The 17166-nt window shown below is 40.3% G+C and overlaps 1 protein-coding gene across 5 annotated transcripts in view; it reads left to right on the top strand.

The window, feature by feature from the left end:
- Window positions 1-17166, top strand: part of ROBO1 (roundabout guidance receptor 1) — a 1032053-nt gene that overhangs the window by 644371 nt on the left and 370516 nt on the right. For all 5 annotated transcript variants that reach the window (XM_074971626.1, XM_074971617.1, XM_074971599.1 and 2 more), the window contains one exon: window positions 6245-6571. In XM_074971626.1, coding sequence (XP_074827727.1) covers window positions 6245-6571 — 327 coding nt within the window. The remainder of the gene's footprint in view (window positions 1-6244; window positions 6572-17166) is intronic.

Genomic DNA, 17166 nt, shown 5'->3' with positions numbered 1-17166 from the left:
AAATAAAACAAAATAAATATTGAAGGCGATATTATCTGATACATAGTACCCAAAAGAGAATTTATCCTTTCCTAACAAATCCATGTGATCCTATCAAAGCAGGCAGTGTATACAGCACAAACCAGTGTTTATACCAAAATCTTAACGAGAGCTGGGTGAATTTTTTTGTGTCAAACTGTTTTTACCAAAAAATGCAGATTTGTGTCAACTGAAACATTTTGCGAATTTGTGCCAAATAATTTTCATCAAAAAAGGAAAAGAAAAATTCTGAACAAAAATTTTCAAAACAAAATATTTTGACTTTTTTCCACTTGAAATTAATTTTCATTTTGAAATGTACTTACATTTTATTCAGAAAGGCTCACAGATGAAACAAATGGTTAAGCCTAAAAGGAAATGATTTTACTTTTTCCTGGAAACATTTGAAAATTTTCAACATGGCTAGCAAAAAATCAGTTAGTCATATAACTCTAATCCCATGCTCAAAGTGAAGAGGAAGAGTATATTACAGAGTTACAACACTGAGTATCTTTGAGCGCTTCAGGATGGTCACTTGGGTGAGGTCTGATGGACACAACTTTGAGAGATCTGGTCTTCTGAAAAAAGACCAAGCTTTTTACTTATCCTTACCTCTCTGGGCTAGCCGACAATGATGATAGCATGGGACTGCTCTACAATTTCTTCAGTATGATTATCTTCTGTTCTCATCTGTCCAAATTCCTCTTTTTGCTGTATAAAGAACACAAGACACCATAAATAGCAGCAGTTCAGATCTGATCTTCTCAATGAAAAATAATACTTCATTCAGAGTAAACACATTTCACTTTAAATGCTCGGTTTATGAAACGGGAAGAATTAATCGGGCCAGCAGGTTTTTACAGGCACCTTCCTAAAGTCCCAAAGTCAGTTACATCAGGAGCTTTTTACAGGATTTGGGTGGATTCTCTCATGGATCTTTAGCTGGAGGAAATGTTTTCTTTATGCATCTTAATTGAAGTTTCAGAATTTTTCTGGGAAGGTTTTAGATATGGTCTTTACTTAGAGCCGTTTCATGCGTCAAAGAGCCATTTTTGGAGACATAAGGAGCATGGTGATATGGTTGTGTGTGCTGTGGGTTTTTTTGGTGGGTGAGCGGGGTTTTGGGTCTTGACTTGGAACTGGATAACATTTACTTTTGATATCAAGACTTTTCAGATTGGCTTACACTTAGGAAGGAAAAACATCTATTTTGTATTATTTCATATTTGTATATTGCATCAATAGATTTGATGGTGCATTAAGGAGAGAATAAAGGCAATATTTGCCCTAAGGAGCTTAACAGTATTTATCTAACCTTGTGATCCTCCTTTTGATTCTTCACATCTGTTTTCCCCAAGGGCTGAATTCTTGTAAAAAATAGCTGTGGTACAATCTAATAAACTGGAAACATGATTTTTCATAATATGGTTCATTTAACTAGCTGTGTGAAAGTGAAATCAGTATGGCTCACTCTAATAGGAGGCAACCTGTTGACTTCTGATATAGGACTTCAGTGATACTAGAGTAGGGAATGCAAGTCGGTTAGAGCCTCTAACCCAGTACGGTCTGATTTGGAAAAAAATGTAGCTCAGCTGTGTATTTAGCATCAGATACGATGTGCGACTAATAGGTGCTGTGCTTCTATATTTACCAAATATCCCTTGTGGGGTAGATTTTTTTTGACACGAAAATTACAGGATTGGTGCCCACTGTAAGATTTATGTTGATAATTGAAGCTGCTTCTACTCAATAAAACATAAATGGAGCTTAAAAAACAAGGGTAAAGGAAAAGAAAGATTAAAAAAAAATAGTATGTAGATACACAGAAAGATTATAACTTTGTTGTCAAGGCCGTTTGATCTCCTCAGGCAGTTGTCACTAAATTTGCTGTTAATGCTCACTATGTGTCAGTCAGCTACTCCTACAACTTTTGTCCCCTTGTGCTTCAAGGAACTTTCCAGAAAAAAGTTACTTTATAAAGCATCAGCATAGAAATCTGTTAATGGTTGGTTCTGTCATTTTAACTTCTCTACTATTACCCATCAAACAAGTGTAAAGAATACATGAAGATTCTTAAAATTTCCTGAGAACTTGACCTCACGTGAGATTCTCTCCTCCCCCTCTACCCTGATCCCCCACAGGAAATCAGAATGTCTCAATTTTCAAGAAAGTTTTGAGCGAGGTGTTTGCACTGTTGTTGCTTATGGTAAAGGACAGTGCATAAGAAGAGCATGGAAATATATTTGGATTGAGAGCTTGCTTCCTTGTATCTTGGGCCTTATTGGTAGTGATAATAAAGAAGGCTTGAGTATGGTATTATGTGTAATTTTTAAATTAGCTGACTAGTGTAATCCATTAAATATAGAATAGGTAATGTACCCAAAATCTATGCAAGCTTTTGCCTTTTTAAAAAATACTTGAAAATATAATATATTCAAATAGATAAATTTAGCATTTTTAGATCTTCTAAATGCTTTATAAGCGTTACAGTTACCTTATTTTGATCCCTCATTTCTATTTTTTTTTCCTTAAGGGATACAGGAGATATGAGTTCCTTTGCAAACGGACTAAAGTTCAGGGGCGAGATTCTTCCCTCCCCCAGCTTTGGCTCCTAGGTAAAAGGGCTGGAGTGGAGTAAAGAGTCTCCAGTTTTGGCTGGGGGAAGATTCAGCCCAGGCACTGTGGAAATAGCTATAAGGCTGTCTTCCAAGGATCCCCTATAATTGTGGTGTGGGAAATATGGCAGGGGCAGGGCCAGCAGATGTGTATCAAGGGTGTGGGTGTAGCACTGTAGAGATTCTGTGACCCATATAGTAGCTCCAGGGGCATGTCATAATTTACACAGACCAACACATCTGTATTTTTTTGAGTCCAGAATTTGGATGGTTCAACAATGACTGAAGGCCATCTTAACCCCAGGTCTGTGAGTTCTGTGCTCTGCCTCGGAGGATATGTCTACACTGCAGTTAGACACCTGTGGCTGGCGTGTGCCAGCTGACTTGGGCTCACAGGCCTCTGGCTGTGGGCTGTTTAATTATGGTATAGATGCTCGGGTTGGAGCCAAGGCTCTGGGACACCCCCACCTTGCAGGTTTCTAGAGCCTAGGTTCCAGCCCAAGCCTGAACGTCCACACCACAGTTAGTCAGCCATGCAGACCAAGCCCCATGATCCCGAGTCATCTGGCACAGGCCAGCCACATGTGTCTAATTACAGTGTAGACATTGTGAAGTTGGACTCCATATGCTTTATGAAAATATGCTTGGAATGTGAATATAATGTAACTGGAATATGCTATATGTAAAAGGTCTCTTGTAAGGTATCATTACAAAGCTTATAATCCATTGAGTGTGTTCATCCTGTTTATATGTATGTATCGTTCTTGTATCTAAAACTAGAAATATGAAGTTAAATCTGAGGTCCTATTGTAATTGTACAAAGTGTGGGCCATTAATGGTGGTTTAGAATCTTGATGGCACCCATTGACTAGGACAGTTGGCTGGAGATGGTTTATTTATCTGAAGCCTTCTTGTGGACATGGGGGCTAGCCTGTGGGTAATGGAGAATGAGGTCTTACAGTGACATGTGACTATGTCATCTGATACTGGAATCCATCTTGAACCTGGTGCTTTTCCATTTAGAAGGAGGGGTGGGAACCCAGAGAGACAAAGGATTCCTGCCTTGGGCCAAAGCTATAAAAGGGGGTGGAACAGAACAAAGGAGGCCAGTCATGAGAAATCCCCTAATTACCACCCGAGCTAGAACTAACAAGAACTGTACCAGGGAAAGGATTGGGCCCAGACTAAGGAGTCTAGTCTGTGAAAGAAGCTTATTGGAACATCTCTGAGGGTGAGATTTACGTGTATTCAGTTTCTTAAATGTATTAGGCTTAGACTTGTATATTTTGTTTTATTTTGCTTGGTAACTTACTTTGTTCTGTCTTGTTTGTACTTTGTTATTACCTGAAACCACTTTAATCCTACTTTTTATCCTTAATAAAATCACTTTTGTTTATTAATTAACCCAGAGTAAGTGATTAATACCTGGGAGAGCAAACAGCTGTGCATATCCCTCTATCAGTGTTTTAGAGGGTGGACAGTTTGAGTTTATCCCGTATGAGCTCTATACAGAGTAAAATGGATTTAGTTGGGATTTGGATCCCACTGGAAGCTGGAGACAGGAATACCTGCTGAGTGGTTTTCAGTTAAAGCCTGCAGCTTTGGGGGCATGGTTCAGACCTGGGTCTGTGTTGCAGTGGAGTAGCATGTCTGCTCAACAAGACAGGGTTCTGGAGTCCCAAGCTGGCAGGAAAAATGGGCTCAGAGGTAGTTTCAGGACGTCAGGTGACAGTCCCAAAGGGGTCTCTGTGACCGAACCCATCACAATCATACCCTGAGTGTCTTGTTCAAAGTCAACCAGTAATAAAACTGGATAAGAAGTCGGGAGTTTTCTGACTTCCATTCTCCTTTCTTTCCTTAAACATTCATCATATTTTTGTGCTTAGCCTTTGTATGTAAAAATTATGTAGAATAAATTTTGAGCTTATTTTTCTTGCTGAGGTTTCATAGGTTTGGGAGGCTCTTTGGTTCTGGAACAGAAATGAGTGGCTGCAGAAGTGAGCAAATAAGCTAAAGATCCTTTTATCCAACTGGAATTTTCTGGTATAATTAGGCTCAACATATTTTTATATTTAATACTTTTAATTAATTTCTTAATTTGTAATCCTAATGCAAATTTGTTCCAAATATTTTCTATGAACATACTATAGTGCCATTCATCAAGGGACCACAAAGCACATTTGATTGGTGGTTGAGTTGATATGTATTTACTGATCACACGAGTTCATAGAAAACTATCTTGTTGCGTTACCTAAAGAGTGCAAATCTATTTTTAATGCAGTCAGCCAAAGCCCCCAGTCTTAGGACTGTGCGCTAACTGTTGGCTAATTAGTGTGAAATTTAATTTACACTAATTAGCCTGAGGTGAGGAGAGTGTGAAATAAATGTTGCATGTAAATTCTGCATTTTACAGTTATTTTTGTGATTACATTGAAAGCAGCACTCTCTCTGGGATCCTTCTCTTCTCAGTTTCCACACTACTTTCATGGTCTTGTAACTGGTGGTGAATATATCACATATTTCTATCTATTGTGTTTCATAGCCATTCAAAATACACATTACTACTCTAATAATAGAGAACTTTGACTTTTTACATTTTAATTATCAAGAATTATTAACCCCAGAGGCTAACTTTCACTGTGGTAAAGTTGTATATCAATAAAGAGAGAAATAAAGAAAATTGTGAGGAGGGGAATGCAGTTATGAATCTGGAAACCTTTGTAGTCTCACGTCTATACTGTAGAATGGTTCATATATGAATGTTATGTAGGGCTCTCTAATGTATGTTGTCCTGTTCTCCTGTGGTATATACCTGTCTAACAGATGGTTATGATTGCTCTTGGCCATATGAGAGTGTGCAATGATGTTCTGAATTTTGTCATCCTCTACAAGAGGAGCTTGTTAGTTCACAACTTTCAGTTCTTTTGGGTCAGATGGTGGAATAGTTCCCAGGGTGAGTGATATAGAGAATGAGGGAATAAACACCCCAACGCTGTAATGAGTTCCAGTATAGTCCTTACTGACATTACCTTCTCTGTAGTTTTCCTGGCACAGAAGGTTTTTGAGAGGTATTTTCATTCCATGATGATCTGGTTTCTCATGCTCCTAGTGCACTGCCTAGTCAGTGTCCAAAGCAGTTTACAGTACAAGTAAAAGAAAGTATCTTTGAGGTCAGTAGATGTTACACTCTAATGGTCTTGCATAAAACTGAGGAGTCTCCAGCTTGCCACTCAGGCCAGCTTCAAATCTACTCTTCATGCCCAGAGCAACACTACTCTTACCAAGACTCCCCTGGTATCTGTAAAGGTTTTTCATGTTCATACTGTAAAACAGTAGATCTGAATTAATAACTTAGTTGTTTCATTACATGAATAAGATATCAGAAGACTGTTGTTTGCCCAGTGCCTACTTAATTTGCTCAATTATGGGAAAGCACTTTTGTATTGAAATCCATAAAAATTTGAGCTAAATTTGAGTTGTTCATAGCCATCTTTAATACCTGACCACTGTGAATTAACAGTCAAATTGTCATATTGCAAAATGCTGGGTTCCATCAGTGACTGTGTATAATCATGATCTAATAAGAAAACTCTGGTTTCTTTATATTATAGGTTCTCGTCTCCGTCAAGAAGATTTCCCACCTCGAATTGTTGAGCACCCTTCTGATCTAATTGTTTCAAAAGGAGAACCAGCAACTTTGAACTGTAAGGCTGAAGGCAGGCCAACCCCAACTATTGAATGGTATAAAGGGGGTGAAAGAGTTGAAACTGACAAAGATGACCCTCGCTCCCATCGGATGTTGCTGCCCAGCGGATCTTTATTTTTCTTACGCATAGTACATGGACGCAAAAGTAGACCAGATGAAGGAGTCTACGTCTGTGTTGCAAGGAATTACCTTGGTGAAGCTGTGAGTCATAATGCATCGCTGGAGGTAGCAAGTAAGTAAAGTTTTTCACCTTTTTATGAATAGTCACTTGTCCTGATGTTGGCTATTACGGTGGAAATTTAAGAGGAAAAAAATCATCAACTTTCTCTGAGACAAAAAATTGACTTAAAATAAAGGTAGGAACTATGTAGTTGAATTTATTTGTACCACATACAAATATATGGGAAGGAAACACAGATGATTTTGGAGATTTGGACTTGTTGGCCAGATGAATCTTTATTTTTCTATGAAGTTCTGGTTTTTTGTTGGCTGTTGAATGTTGCATGCCTGATTCAAAGATTATTGATACTTTTTTCCACTACATATCATATCCAATGCAGTTTACTATTACTGGCGATAGAGTAAAGGTTTGATGTAGCACAGCACAGATGCAAAGTATTGTGTATATAAACATAAGGCAAAAAATTACTTAGCATGACTGGGTACACAAGAGAAACCGGTCCTGCTCAAGTGAGTGTTGGTGCGTGGCCAATCAGCTGCCTCTGGCTAATAGCAGGCATATGGCCAAAGACAGGAGCAGATAGGTTTGTTGTTCATTTACATTTCATCACGTGTCCCTTCAAACATGCCCCTTTTCTGCTCTGAAGAACAGAGTTAAAAGTGACTGTGCATGAAAGAGTCTTGAGACTTAGTGAGGAGGACTATACCTAAGTCAGAAATTTCAAACTCCGATATTTAGGCAGTGAAAGTCAGATTTAAGAACCTAAATAAGAGTCCTGATATTCACACACACACTTCCCCCCTCCCGCTCCCCGCCCTGAGATGAGCATCCACAACTCCTATAGAAGTCTATGGAAATTGTTGTTGCTTAACAGCCCTGGAAGTCATGCCCCTTTTTTTGGTCCTAGTGTCCATGCTTCGTTTCCACTCCATGTTTTCACAGGAGCAGAAAGTCCTTCTGCTTCCTGATGTTCACTCTGCCAGGACTTGAAGGTTGAGTCCCATATATGAAACATCTAAGACAGGGGCTGGCAAACTTTTTGGCTTGAGGGCCACATTGGGTTTTGAAAATTGTATGGAGGGCTGGTTAGGGGAGGGAGTTGTGGCCGGGCCCCCCCCCCGAACTCCTGCCCCATCCAACCACCCCTTACCGCCCCAGCCGGGACCCCTGCACGCCCCCCCGCTGCACCATCCAACCCCCCTTTCTGACTGCCCCCTGGGACCCCTGCCCCCATTCAACCCCCCCTGTTCCACGCCCTCTGACTGCCCCAACCCCTATCCACCCCCCCATCCCCTGACCACCTCCCCCCCCCCCAACCCTTCCGAACTCCCCTGCCCTCTATCCAACCTGCCCTGCTCCGTGCCCCCTTACCACGCAGCACAGAGCACCAGGTCAGGCTGGGCTCTGCAGCTGTGCTGCCCCAGGAGCTCGCAGCCTCGCCGTGCCACCCGGAGCATTGTGCTGGCAGCGCAGTGAGCTGAAGTTGTGGGGGAGGGGGCACGGGGGGGAGGTGCCCGGGGATAGCCTTCTGGGCCAGGGGCTCAGGGGCCGTGAAGGAGTTTGCTCACCTCTGATATGACATTCTGTTTAAAAGCCATTTTTATATGTTTTTATTGCTGAATTACAATAATTATCATCTGAGTACGGATGAAAGCACAGCGTATGCCTAGCACTCCGACAGCCTTGATTATATAGTATATATTTTGTCATAACATTGAAATGAATTAATCTACCAGATCCACGCCTGAAATCCTTTCTTGAGGAAAGATAAGAATTTGGCTCAGTAACTCATCTAAAATTCTTGAAACTGCTTTAAAACACACTTGTTGTCTAGTTGTTCAGTGGTTTTTGTAAAGTGTCGAGTAGCTGTAGCATTAAGTGCTTTATTGAAATCAGCAGAGAGTCCTGTGGCACATTATAGACGAACAGATGTATTGGAGCATAAGCTTTCGTGGGTGAATATCCACTTATTCACCCACAAAAGCTTATGCTCCAATACGTCTGTTCGTCTATAAGGTGCCACAGGACTCTTTGCCGCTTTTACAGATCCAGACTAACGTGGCTACCCCTCTGATTATTGAAATCAGGTTCTCTTGACCTCCAGTTTACTATTACATTCAACATTTATGAACTAAATTGTACAGGAAGTATTTTAAAGATTTGTGTGTGTGTTGCAAAGGATATTTGTAATGTGTGAGGCATTCAATTAAAATCCACTGTTTATTTGGTCCATAACCTACAATGTAGTATCTTTTAATAACAACCTCTTAAAATGCACATGGTGTCAAGGCCACTATATCTTGTGTATGTAAAAGTATATCTATATATTCACCCCCACAATTTCCCATTTAAAGTCTAGGAGCTAGGGTTAGGCCTACATCGGTGGAGCAATGTTGCTGCTGCCAATTCACTTGGCAGTTTCTAAATGTGTTTGTGACCCCCTGTCTCAGTTCCTCTTGCTTAGATTGCAGGAAGAACCTTCATGAAAGGGTCTGGACATGTATGTAAAACATGAATGCCACCACAATGTTTTTCCGGTGTCTTAATTCTTGAGACAGGGATAAGAGATAAGTATCTTCTAACGGAGCTTCACATATTTCCAAAGAACAATAGCCTAGAATTAACTGCTAATCCAGTTCCAATCACACTTGAATTGATAGTGAATCTCAGAGTTTTGAAATGTGAGTTGAGATTTGCGGAGACTTGATTGATTGAGTGTTAAAGTCGACATCAACACTTAAAAGGGAAAAATCGCTAATATGTGTGTTAGCAAATGAGATTTTTAGCATTGGTAACATGGTATTTGAAAGGATTTTAACAGAACAAGCAATGATGTGAAAATGCAAAACCAGTGAAGCATTTTAAATAGCACTGAAAAGGTAAAGAATCAGATATTCTAGGAAACAGGGAAATAATTGAAGGCTACTGGAATAAATATACATTAAATTTAACATCTGTGAAACATAGATATAACACTATCATTATAAACTACAGTTAGGTTCGTAGTGGTCAAAGAGAAAACTGTTTTGATTCACTTGTCACTGCAGCCTCTTTCATACAAACAGTATTATCATATACAATTGCTACTTTAAAAATCCTTAAATTTTAGTTTTGTCTTTGCATGTTTACACAATAAAATTGCCTTTATTTGGTGTGCATTTAAGAAACACAAAAGAACATTTTAGCATATTCATTTTGTTATGTTTTAATGCTACACAATCAGCTCAACTGAAAGACATTTGTAAAAAAAAAAGTGAGAGGAACAAAAGCTTTTATGCACTGTAACTGGTAGGTATGACTGGAAGCGACTCTTGTCTATGGCAGTAATTTGCGTTTTATAAAGCACTTCCTTTTTCGTCAGTTCTGATTGTCACAACTTTATTTAAATTTCAGTCCTTTAGTATCCTGTGAATTTGTAGCCTACACGTCAGATCAACAAATAGTCTATTTACTTTTCCAATAAACACTAAATAAAAATTTTCAGACCAGTTACTCCTCCTCACCGCATGTTTTCAAAACAAATTCACTGCTATTTTTTTGAGATAGGACAAGGAAATACTGTTTTTGTTTTTTACAATAACACGGGGATATTACTTAGTCTTTTCTTTGTTCTCTGATACATATAAGCTTTAGAGAGTCTCCAGTTACAAAAGAAGTAGTTAGGGTGATATGTCAAAACTCAGTAAAATCTTCCAGGATGTGAAATTTTAACATTAAAGGTTTTTTTAATTCTACGAATATATTTTTAGGTACATATGAAATTTTATTCTATGTATCAGATTGACAGCCCCAGAAACTAAAATCCTGCTTGTATACACAGAACAGGTAGAATATGAGGAAGCAGGAATGTGCAAGCTTTCTCATCCTCTGCTTCCCACTCCCCATTAGGCCCACCGAAGGGGCTAGATATGTAATGTTATCCAACATACGCTGTATCTGTCTCTTCACTTATCTCCCACTGATGTCTATCTTTTAGCTAGCCAGGGCCATTTGTCCCTTTGTGAATAGCATCGATCTAGCACTAATAACTGTATGGTATCTTCAGTAAACTGAATCAAGGAAACCATTTCCCTCACTACAATCTCTGCTTCTCGTGTTACTTTCAAATTATGAGCTTTATGCATTACATTGTTGGGCTTGCTTCCTGGTGTCCTTGGCATTGTTTAAAAGTACTTTATTCTCTTATTTTCGTATGCTTTTCCTGTATTTATTTCCTGTTATTCGCCCTTCTTAAACAAACAAACAAAATAGCAACATGATCCCCGAATGTGGCACTATGCCTGTAATAAATGTATCTTCCAATATGGGGTCTCTGCCCTTAGTACAGCATAGCATTGCTTATCTTATCCTGAGTCTCTTCTGTTTGTTCAGGTTACAGGGTTGTGTGTTACTGACTTAGCCAAATCACAAGTCACTTGATATTTCTTGACAGGTTTCAGAGTAGCAGCCGTGTTAGTCTGTATTCGCAAAAAGAAAAGGAGTACTTGTGGCACCTTAGAGACTAACAAATTTATTTGAGCATAAGCTTTCGTGAGCTACAGCTCACTTCATCGGATGCATTCAGTGGAAAATACATAGAGAACATGAAACAATGGGTGTTACCATACACACTGTAACAAGAGTGATCAGGTAAGGTGAGCTATTAGCAGCAGGAGAGCGGGGGGTGGGGGGAGGGGAAACCTTTTGTAGTGATAATCAAGGTAGGCCATTTCCAGCAGTTGACAAGAAGGTCTGAGGAACAGTGGGGGTTGGCGGGGGGGGGGGGGAATAAACATGGGGAAATAGTTTTACTTTGTGTGATGACCCATCCACTCCCAGTCTCTATTCAAGCCTAAGTTAATTGTATCCAGTTTGCAAATTAATTCCAATTCAGCAGTCTCTCATTGGAGACTGTTTTTGAAGTTTTTTTGTTGAAGAATTGCAACTTTTAGGTCTGTAATCGAGTGACCAGAGAGATTGAAGTGTTCTCCAACTGGTTTTGAATGTTATAATTCTTGACATCTGATTTGTGTCCATTTATTCTTTTATGTAGAGACTGTCCAGTTTGACCAATGTACATGGCAGAGGGGCATTGCTGGCACATGATGGTATATATCACATTGGTAGATGTGCAGGTGAACGAGCCTCTGATAGTGTGGCTGATGTGATTAGGCCCTATGATGGTGTCCCCTGAATAGATATGTGGACACAGCTGGCAACAGGCTTTGTTGCAAGGATAGGTTCCTGGGTTAGTGGTTCTGTTGTGTGGTGTGTGGTTGCTGGTGAGTATTTGCTTCAAGTTGGGGGCCTGTCTGTAAGCAAGGACTGGCCTGTCTCCCAGGATCTGTGAGAGTGGTGGGTCATCCATAAACCTGGAAATCCATCTGTCAAGGTTCCTCCCCCACTCTGAACTCTAGGGTACAGATGTGGGGACCTGCATGAAAAACCTCCTAAGCTTATCTTTACCAGCTTAGGTCAAAACTTCCTCAAGGTACAAAATATTCCACCCTTTGTCCTTGGATTGGCCGCTACCACCACCAAACAAATACTGGTTACTGGGGAAGAGCTGTTTGGACACGTCTTTCCCCCCCAAATACTTCCCAAAACCTTGCACTCCACTTTCTGGAAAAGGTTTGGTAAAAAGCCTCACCAATTTGCATAGGTGACCACAGACCCAAACCCTTGGATCTGAGAACAATGAAAAAGCATTCAGTTTTCTTACAAGAAGACTTTTAATAAAAATAGAAGTAAATAGAGATAAAGAAATCCCCCCTGTAAAATCAGGATGGTAGATACCTTACAGGGTAATTAGATCAAAACATAGAGAACCCCTCTAGGCAAAACCTTAAGTTACAAAAAAGATACACAGACAGAAATAGTTATTCTATTCAGCACAATTCTTTTCTCAGCCGTTTAAAGAAATCATCATCTAACACGTACCTAGCTAGATTACTTACTAAAAGTTCTAAGACTCCATTCCTGGTCTATCCCCGGCAAAGACAGAATATAGACAGACACACAGACCCTTTGTTTCTCTCCCTCCTCCCAGCTTTTGAAAGTATCTTGTCTCCTCATTGGTCATTTTGGTCAGGTGCCAGCGAGGTTACCTTTAGCTTCTTAACCCTTTACAGGGGAGAGGAGATTTCCTCTGGCCAGGAGGGATTTTAAAGGGGTTTACCCTTCCCTTTATATTTATGACACCATCATCTCTGGCATTGGCACCCTGACATCAGGATTGTCTGGCTGTGTAGACTCCCTCCTCAGGCCCTACGCTACCAGCTCTCCCAGCTATCTTTAAGACACCACTGACTTCCATCGGTGATCTTCCTGAAAACATCATCCTGGCCACTATGGATGTAGAAGCCCTCTACACCAACATTCCACACAAAGATGGACTACAAGCCGTCAGGAACAGTATCCCCGATAATGTCATGGCAAACCTGGGGGCTGAACTTTGTGACTTTGTCCTCACCCATAACTATTTCACATTTGGGGACAATGTATACCTTCAAATCTGTGGCACTGCTATGGGTACCCGCATGGCCCCACAGTATGCCAACATTTTTATGGCTGACTGTTCCTCAGACGTTCTTGTCAAGGGGAGAGGAATAGCTCAGTGGATTGAGCATTGGCCTGCAAAAGCTGGGGTTGTGAGTTCAATCCTTGATGCGGGCATTTAGGGATCTGGGGCAAAAATTGGGGATTGGTCCTGCTTTGAGCAGGGGGTTGGACTAGATGACCTTCTGAGGTCCCTTCCAACCCTGATATTCTATGATTCTCTGAACGGCTGGAAATGGCCAACCTTGATTATCACTACAAAAGGTTCCCCCCCCGCTCTCCTGCTGGTAATAGCTCACCTTACCTGATCACTCTCGTTACAGTGTGCATGGTAACACCCATTGTTTCATATTCTCTATGTATATAAATCTCTCCACTGTATTTTCCACTGAATGCATCCAAAGAAGTGAGCTGTAGCTCACAAAAGCTTATGCTCAGATAAATTTGTTAGTCTCTAAGGTACCACAAGTACTCCTTTTCTTTTTGATATTTCTTGACATCAAAAGCTAAAAACCTATCAACCATTTTGGTGAGCAGTAGTGCAAAACTCTAGAGACGTGTGGCACTGTCTCAGTTAGAGAAGTAGCTTTGTAGCTGAATATTGGGTGATATAATTTTTATATAGTTTTTATAAAATATATATAAAAAGGAGCCACAGCAGAAGGTTCAGTTACAAGACAGGTTAACAGAATATTGTTCCCACTTTCTGAAACGGAACCTACTTACATATCTTCAGACTTTACTCACAACTGAATGAGGCTTCTGTGTACTAGACCAACCAGTGAAGGCAATGGGATAATCAGGCATCGGTAACCAGTCATCCGTCAGAGACTTCATACCGCTACAAGTCTGTTTGCCTCTCTCTTCTTGACTTCCTGAACTCGGCCTTTTGATCACCGGAGACATACTTAAATTAGCTCCATCTTTTGTTTTTGAGGAATGTAACTGGTTTCGGATTACCACGTACCGGTGACACATTCCCTGGTGGTGAAAGGTCCTAAAGAATGTGATAAAGGGCATGTCCTTGTCAAGACTAAATGGGGTAATTCTTACTATAAATGTCAGTTTTTACAGGTAGGAGCACAGCGTTGATCAGTGTTTTGCTCCTCCAAATAAATGGTCCAGACAAGCATCTGTCCATCACATGAACAACTTAGAAACAAAGGCTGTTTCTCACCCTGAAGGAAACAAACCTCTCTCATATCTCCAACAGACCAGGAGTGTACTACGGCTGTTTCATGCTGTTGAGTCCCTGAAGCTTCTCTGATGAACAGATGCACCTGATCAAGATCAAATTCATTTATTTGGCATCTCATTGCACAGCAGACTGACTCAACAGTTAAACAGTGCATCCTTTAGATTTCCATGCAATTACTCTTTTTTTTTTTTTTTTTTAAGCCAGGAGAATAAAGATGGTTCTCAAGTTGTGTGGCATTTATTCATAACCAAGAGTGGTAGTAGTTGTGGCAGGCAAATGCCCATGGTCAATACCTTTTTGCCTTCATCATTTCTGCCCCCCACCCCATTCTGAAGATTCTGGGGATTTTAAGGAGAACCAAAGTGCTGGTGTTTGGTAGACATCAACCTCATACATCTTCATTTTTAAATTGCTTCTTGCTTAGATGACAGCTATAATTTTGCCACCAGTGTTCAGGAAATCTTTATTCCTAAGCCCCCTAAATCACATTGCTGTAGAAAACCAGGCTTTTGAGTAAAGATTTGTAAAGAGACCGCTTTCTAATAAAATTATTTTTCTAAACCGTTACCTCTAACTTCTGTAACAATGCTTCTTGGCATTGCACAGCTAAGATTCCAAGCTATTGTGTATGTTGTTTGCTAATATATTTGTTTTTAGTTTAGAGCTGGATGGTAACCCAAATGTTCTTCACATTCAGGTCCCAGCAGTACCCACAAAGTATTCTGACTTACCAGGATATGGCATCCTTTTTGAGAATACCTTCTTAGGATGGTGTTAACTTGAGATATGATCTGACATCTCTATCTAATCAGCCTACCTAAGAGACTGATGTCCTTCTTACAGCAATTACTTTGGGGATGGTACTTCAAAAATGACATGGAAAAAGCATGGCTCACTTACTTTTGATTGGTAGGTCGTAACACAGTGATCATCATACCTGTTCTTACTGTAGGTTCAGCTCTGGAAATACCACAGTCTCTGGGAGATTATCCAAATAATATGCATTCTAATGGCCTTTGTATAGCAGCACTGTTCTAATGCAGTAGCTGAGATTAATCAGCAAAATAGTTCCCATTTTGGAGTAGACTTTGTGGCTCACTGATAAACTGGTGACTGACAGATCAGCACTTGTTAAGCATGCTCATTTTAATTTAAGGAATAGGTTAAATTCACTTTGGGAAGAGTCTTGTTAAATTGCTTTGCTCTGTAAATTACTGTAATATGGTACATAAACTGCATTGCAGTTCTATGGCACAATTATTTACTGAGTTGATTTTGAGAAGATTTTAGATTTTGTTTGCATCCTAAACTGAGAAAACAGAACTACTACTAATAACCTACAGCCTTGGTAACTTTTTTCAGAATATTACTTAAATTCTGTAATGACAGATTTCAGAGTAACAGCCGTGTTAGTCTGTATTCGCAAAAAGAAAAGGAGTACTTGTGGCACCTTAGAGACTAACCAATTTATTTGAGCATAAGCTTTCGTGAGCTACAGCTCACTTCATCGGATGCATACTGTGGAAGGTATAGAAGATCTTTTTATACACACAAAGCATGAAAAAATGGGTGTTTACCACTACAAAAAGTTTTCTCTCCCCCCACCCCACTCTCCTGCTGGTCATAGCTTATCTAAAGTGATCACTCTCCTTACAATGTGTATGATAATCAAGGTGGGCCATTTCCAGCACAAATCCAGGGTTTAACAAGAACGTCTGAGGAGGGGGGGGGCGGGGGGTAGGAAAAAACAAGGGGAAATAGGTTACCTTGCATAATGACTTAGCCACTCCCAGTCTCTATTCAAGCCTAAGTTAATTGTATCCAATTTGCAATTCAACAGTCTCTCCCTGGAGTCTGGTTTTGAAGTTTTTTTGTTGTAATATCGCAACTAATCGCGTGACCAGAGAGATTGAAGTGTTCTCCGACTGGTTTATGAATGTTATAATTCTTGACATCTGATTTGTGTCCATTTACTCTTTTATGTAGAGACTGTCCAGCTTGACCAATGTACATGGCAGAGGGGCATTGCTGGCACATGATGGCATATATCACATTGGTGGATGTGCAGGTGAACGAGCCTTTGATAGTGTGGCTGATATTATTAGGCCCTGTGATGGTGTCCCCTGAATAGATATGTGGGCACAGTTGGCAATGGGCTTTGTTGCAAGGATAGGTTCCTGGGCTAGTGGTTCTGTTGTGTGGTATGTGGTTGTTGGTGAGTATTTGCTTCAGGTTGGGGGGCTGTCTGTAGGCAAGGACTCCCAAGATTTGTGAGAGTGTTGGGTCATCCTTCAGGATAGGTTGTAGATCCTTAATAATGCGTTGGAGGGGTTTTAGTTGGGGGCTGAAGGTGATGGCTAGTGGCGTTCTGTTATTTTCTTTGTTAGGCCTGTCCTGTAGTAGGTGACTTCTGGGAACTCTTCTGGCTCTATCAATCTGTTTCTTCACTTGTTTTTTCCAACCCCACCCCCTCCTCCCTCAGACGTTCTTGTTAAACCCAAGATTTATGCTGGAAATGGCCCACCTTGATTATCATACACATTGTAAGGAGAGTGATCACTTTAGATAAGCTATGACCAGCAGGAGAGTGGGGTGGGGGGAGAGAAAACCTTTTGTAGTGGTAAACACCCATTTTTTCATGCTTTGTGTGTATAAAAAGATCTTCTATACCTTCCACAGTATGCATCCGATGAAGTGAGCTGTAGCTCACGAAAGCTTATGCTCAAATAAATTGGTTAGTCTCTAAGGTGCCACAAGTACTCCTTTTCTTTTTGCGAAATTCTGTAACGTTAGAGTCATGTGGGTGGAAAAGATTTGAATAGAACTGGTTCCTTTCTTTCCTCCAAAGTTTCATACACAGGAAGAAGCAGATATCATCAAAAAATTTAGTGAAACTATATCCACAAGCAAT

Source organism: Natator depressus, chromosome 1 (assembly GCF_965152275.1).
Source record: "Natator depressus isolate rNatDep1 chromosome 1, rNatDep2.hap1, whole genome shotgun sequence".
Lineage (NCBI taxonomy): Eukaryota > Metazoa > Chordata > Testudines > Cheloniidae > Natator > Natator depressus.
This window is presented reverse-complemented; position numbering and strand designations above follow the sequence as displayed.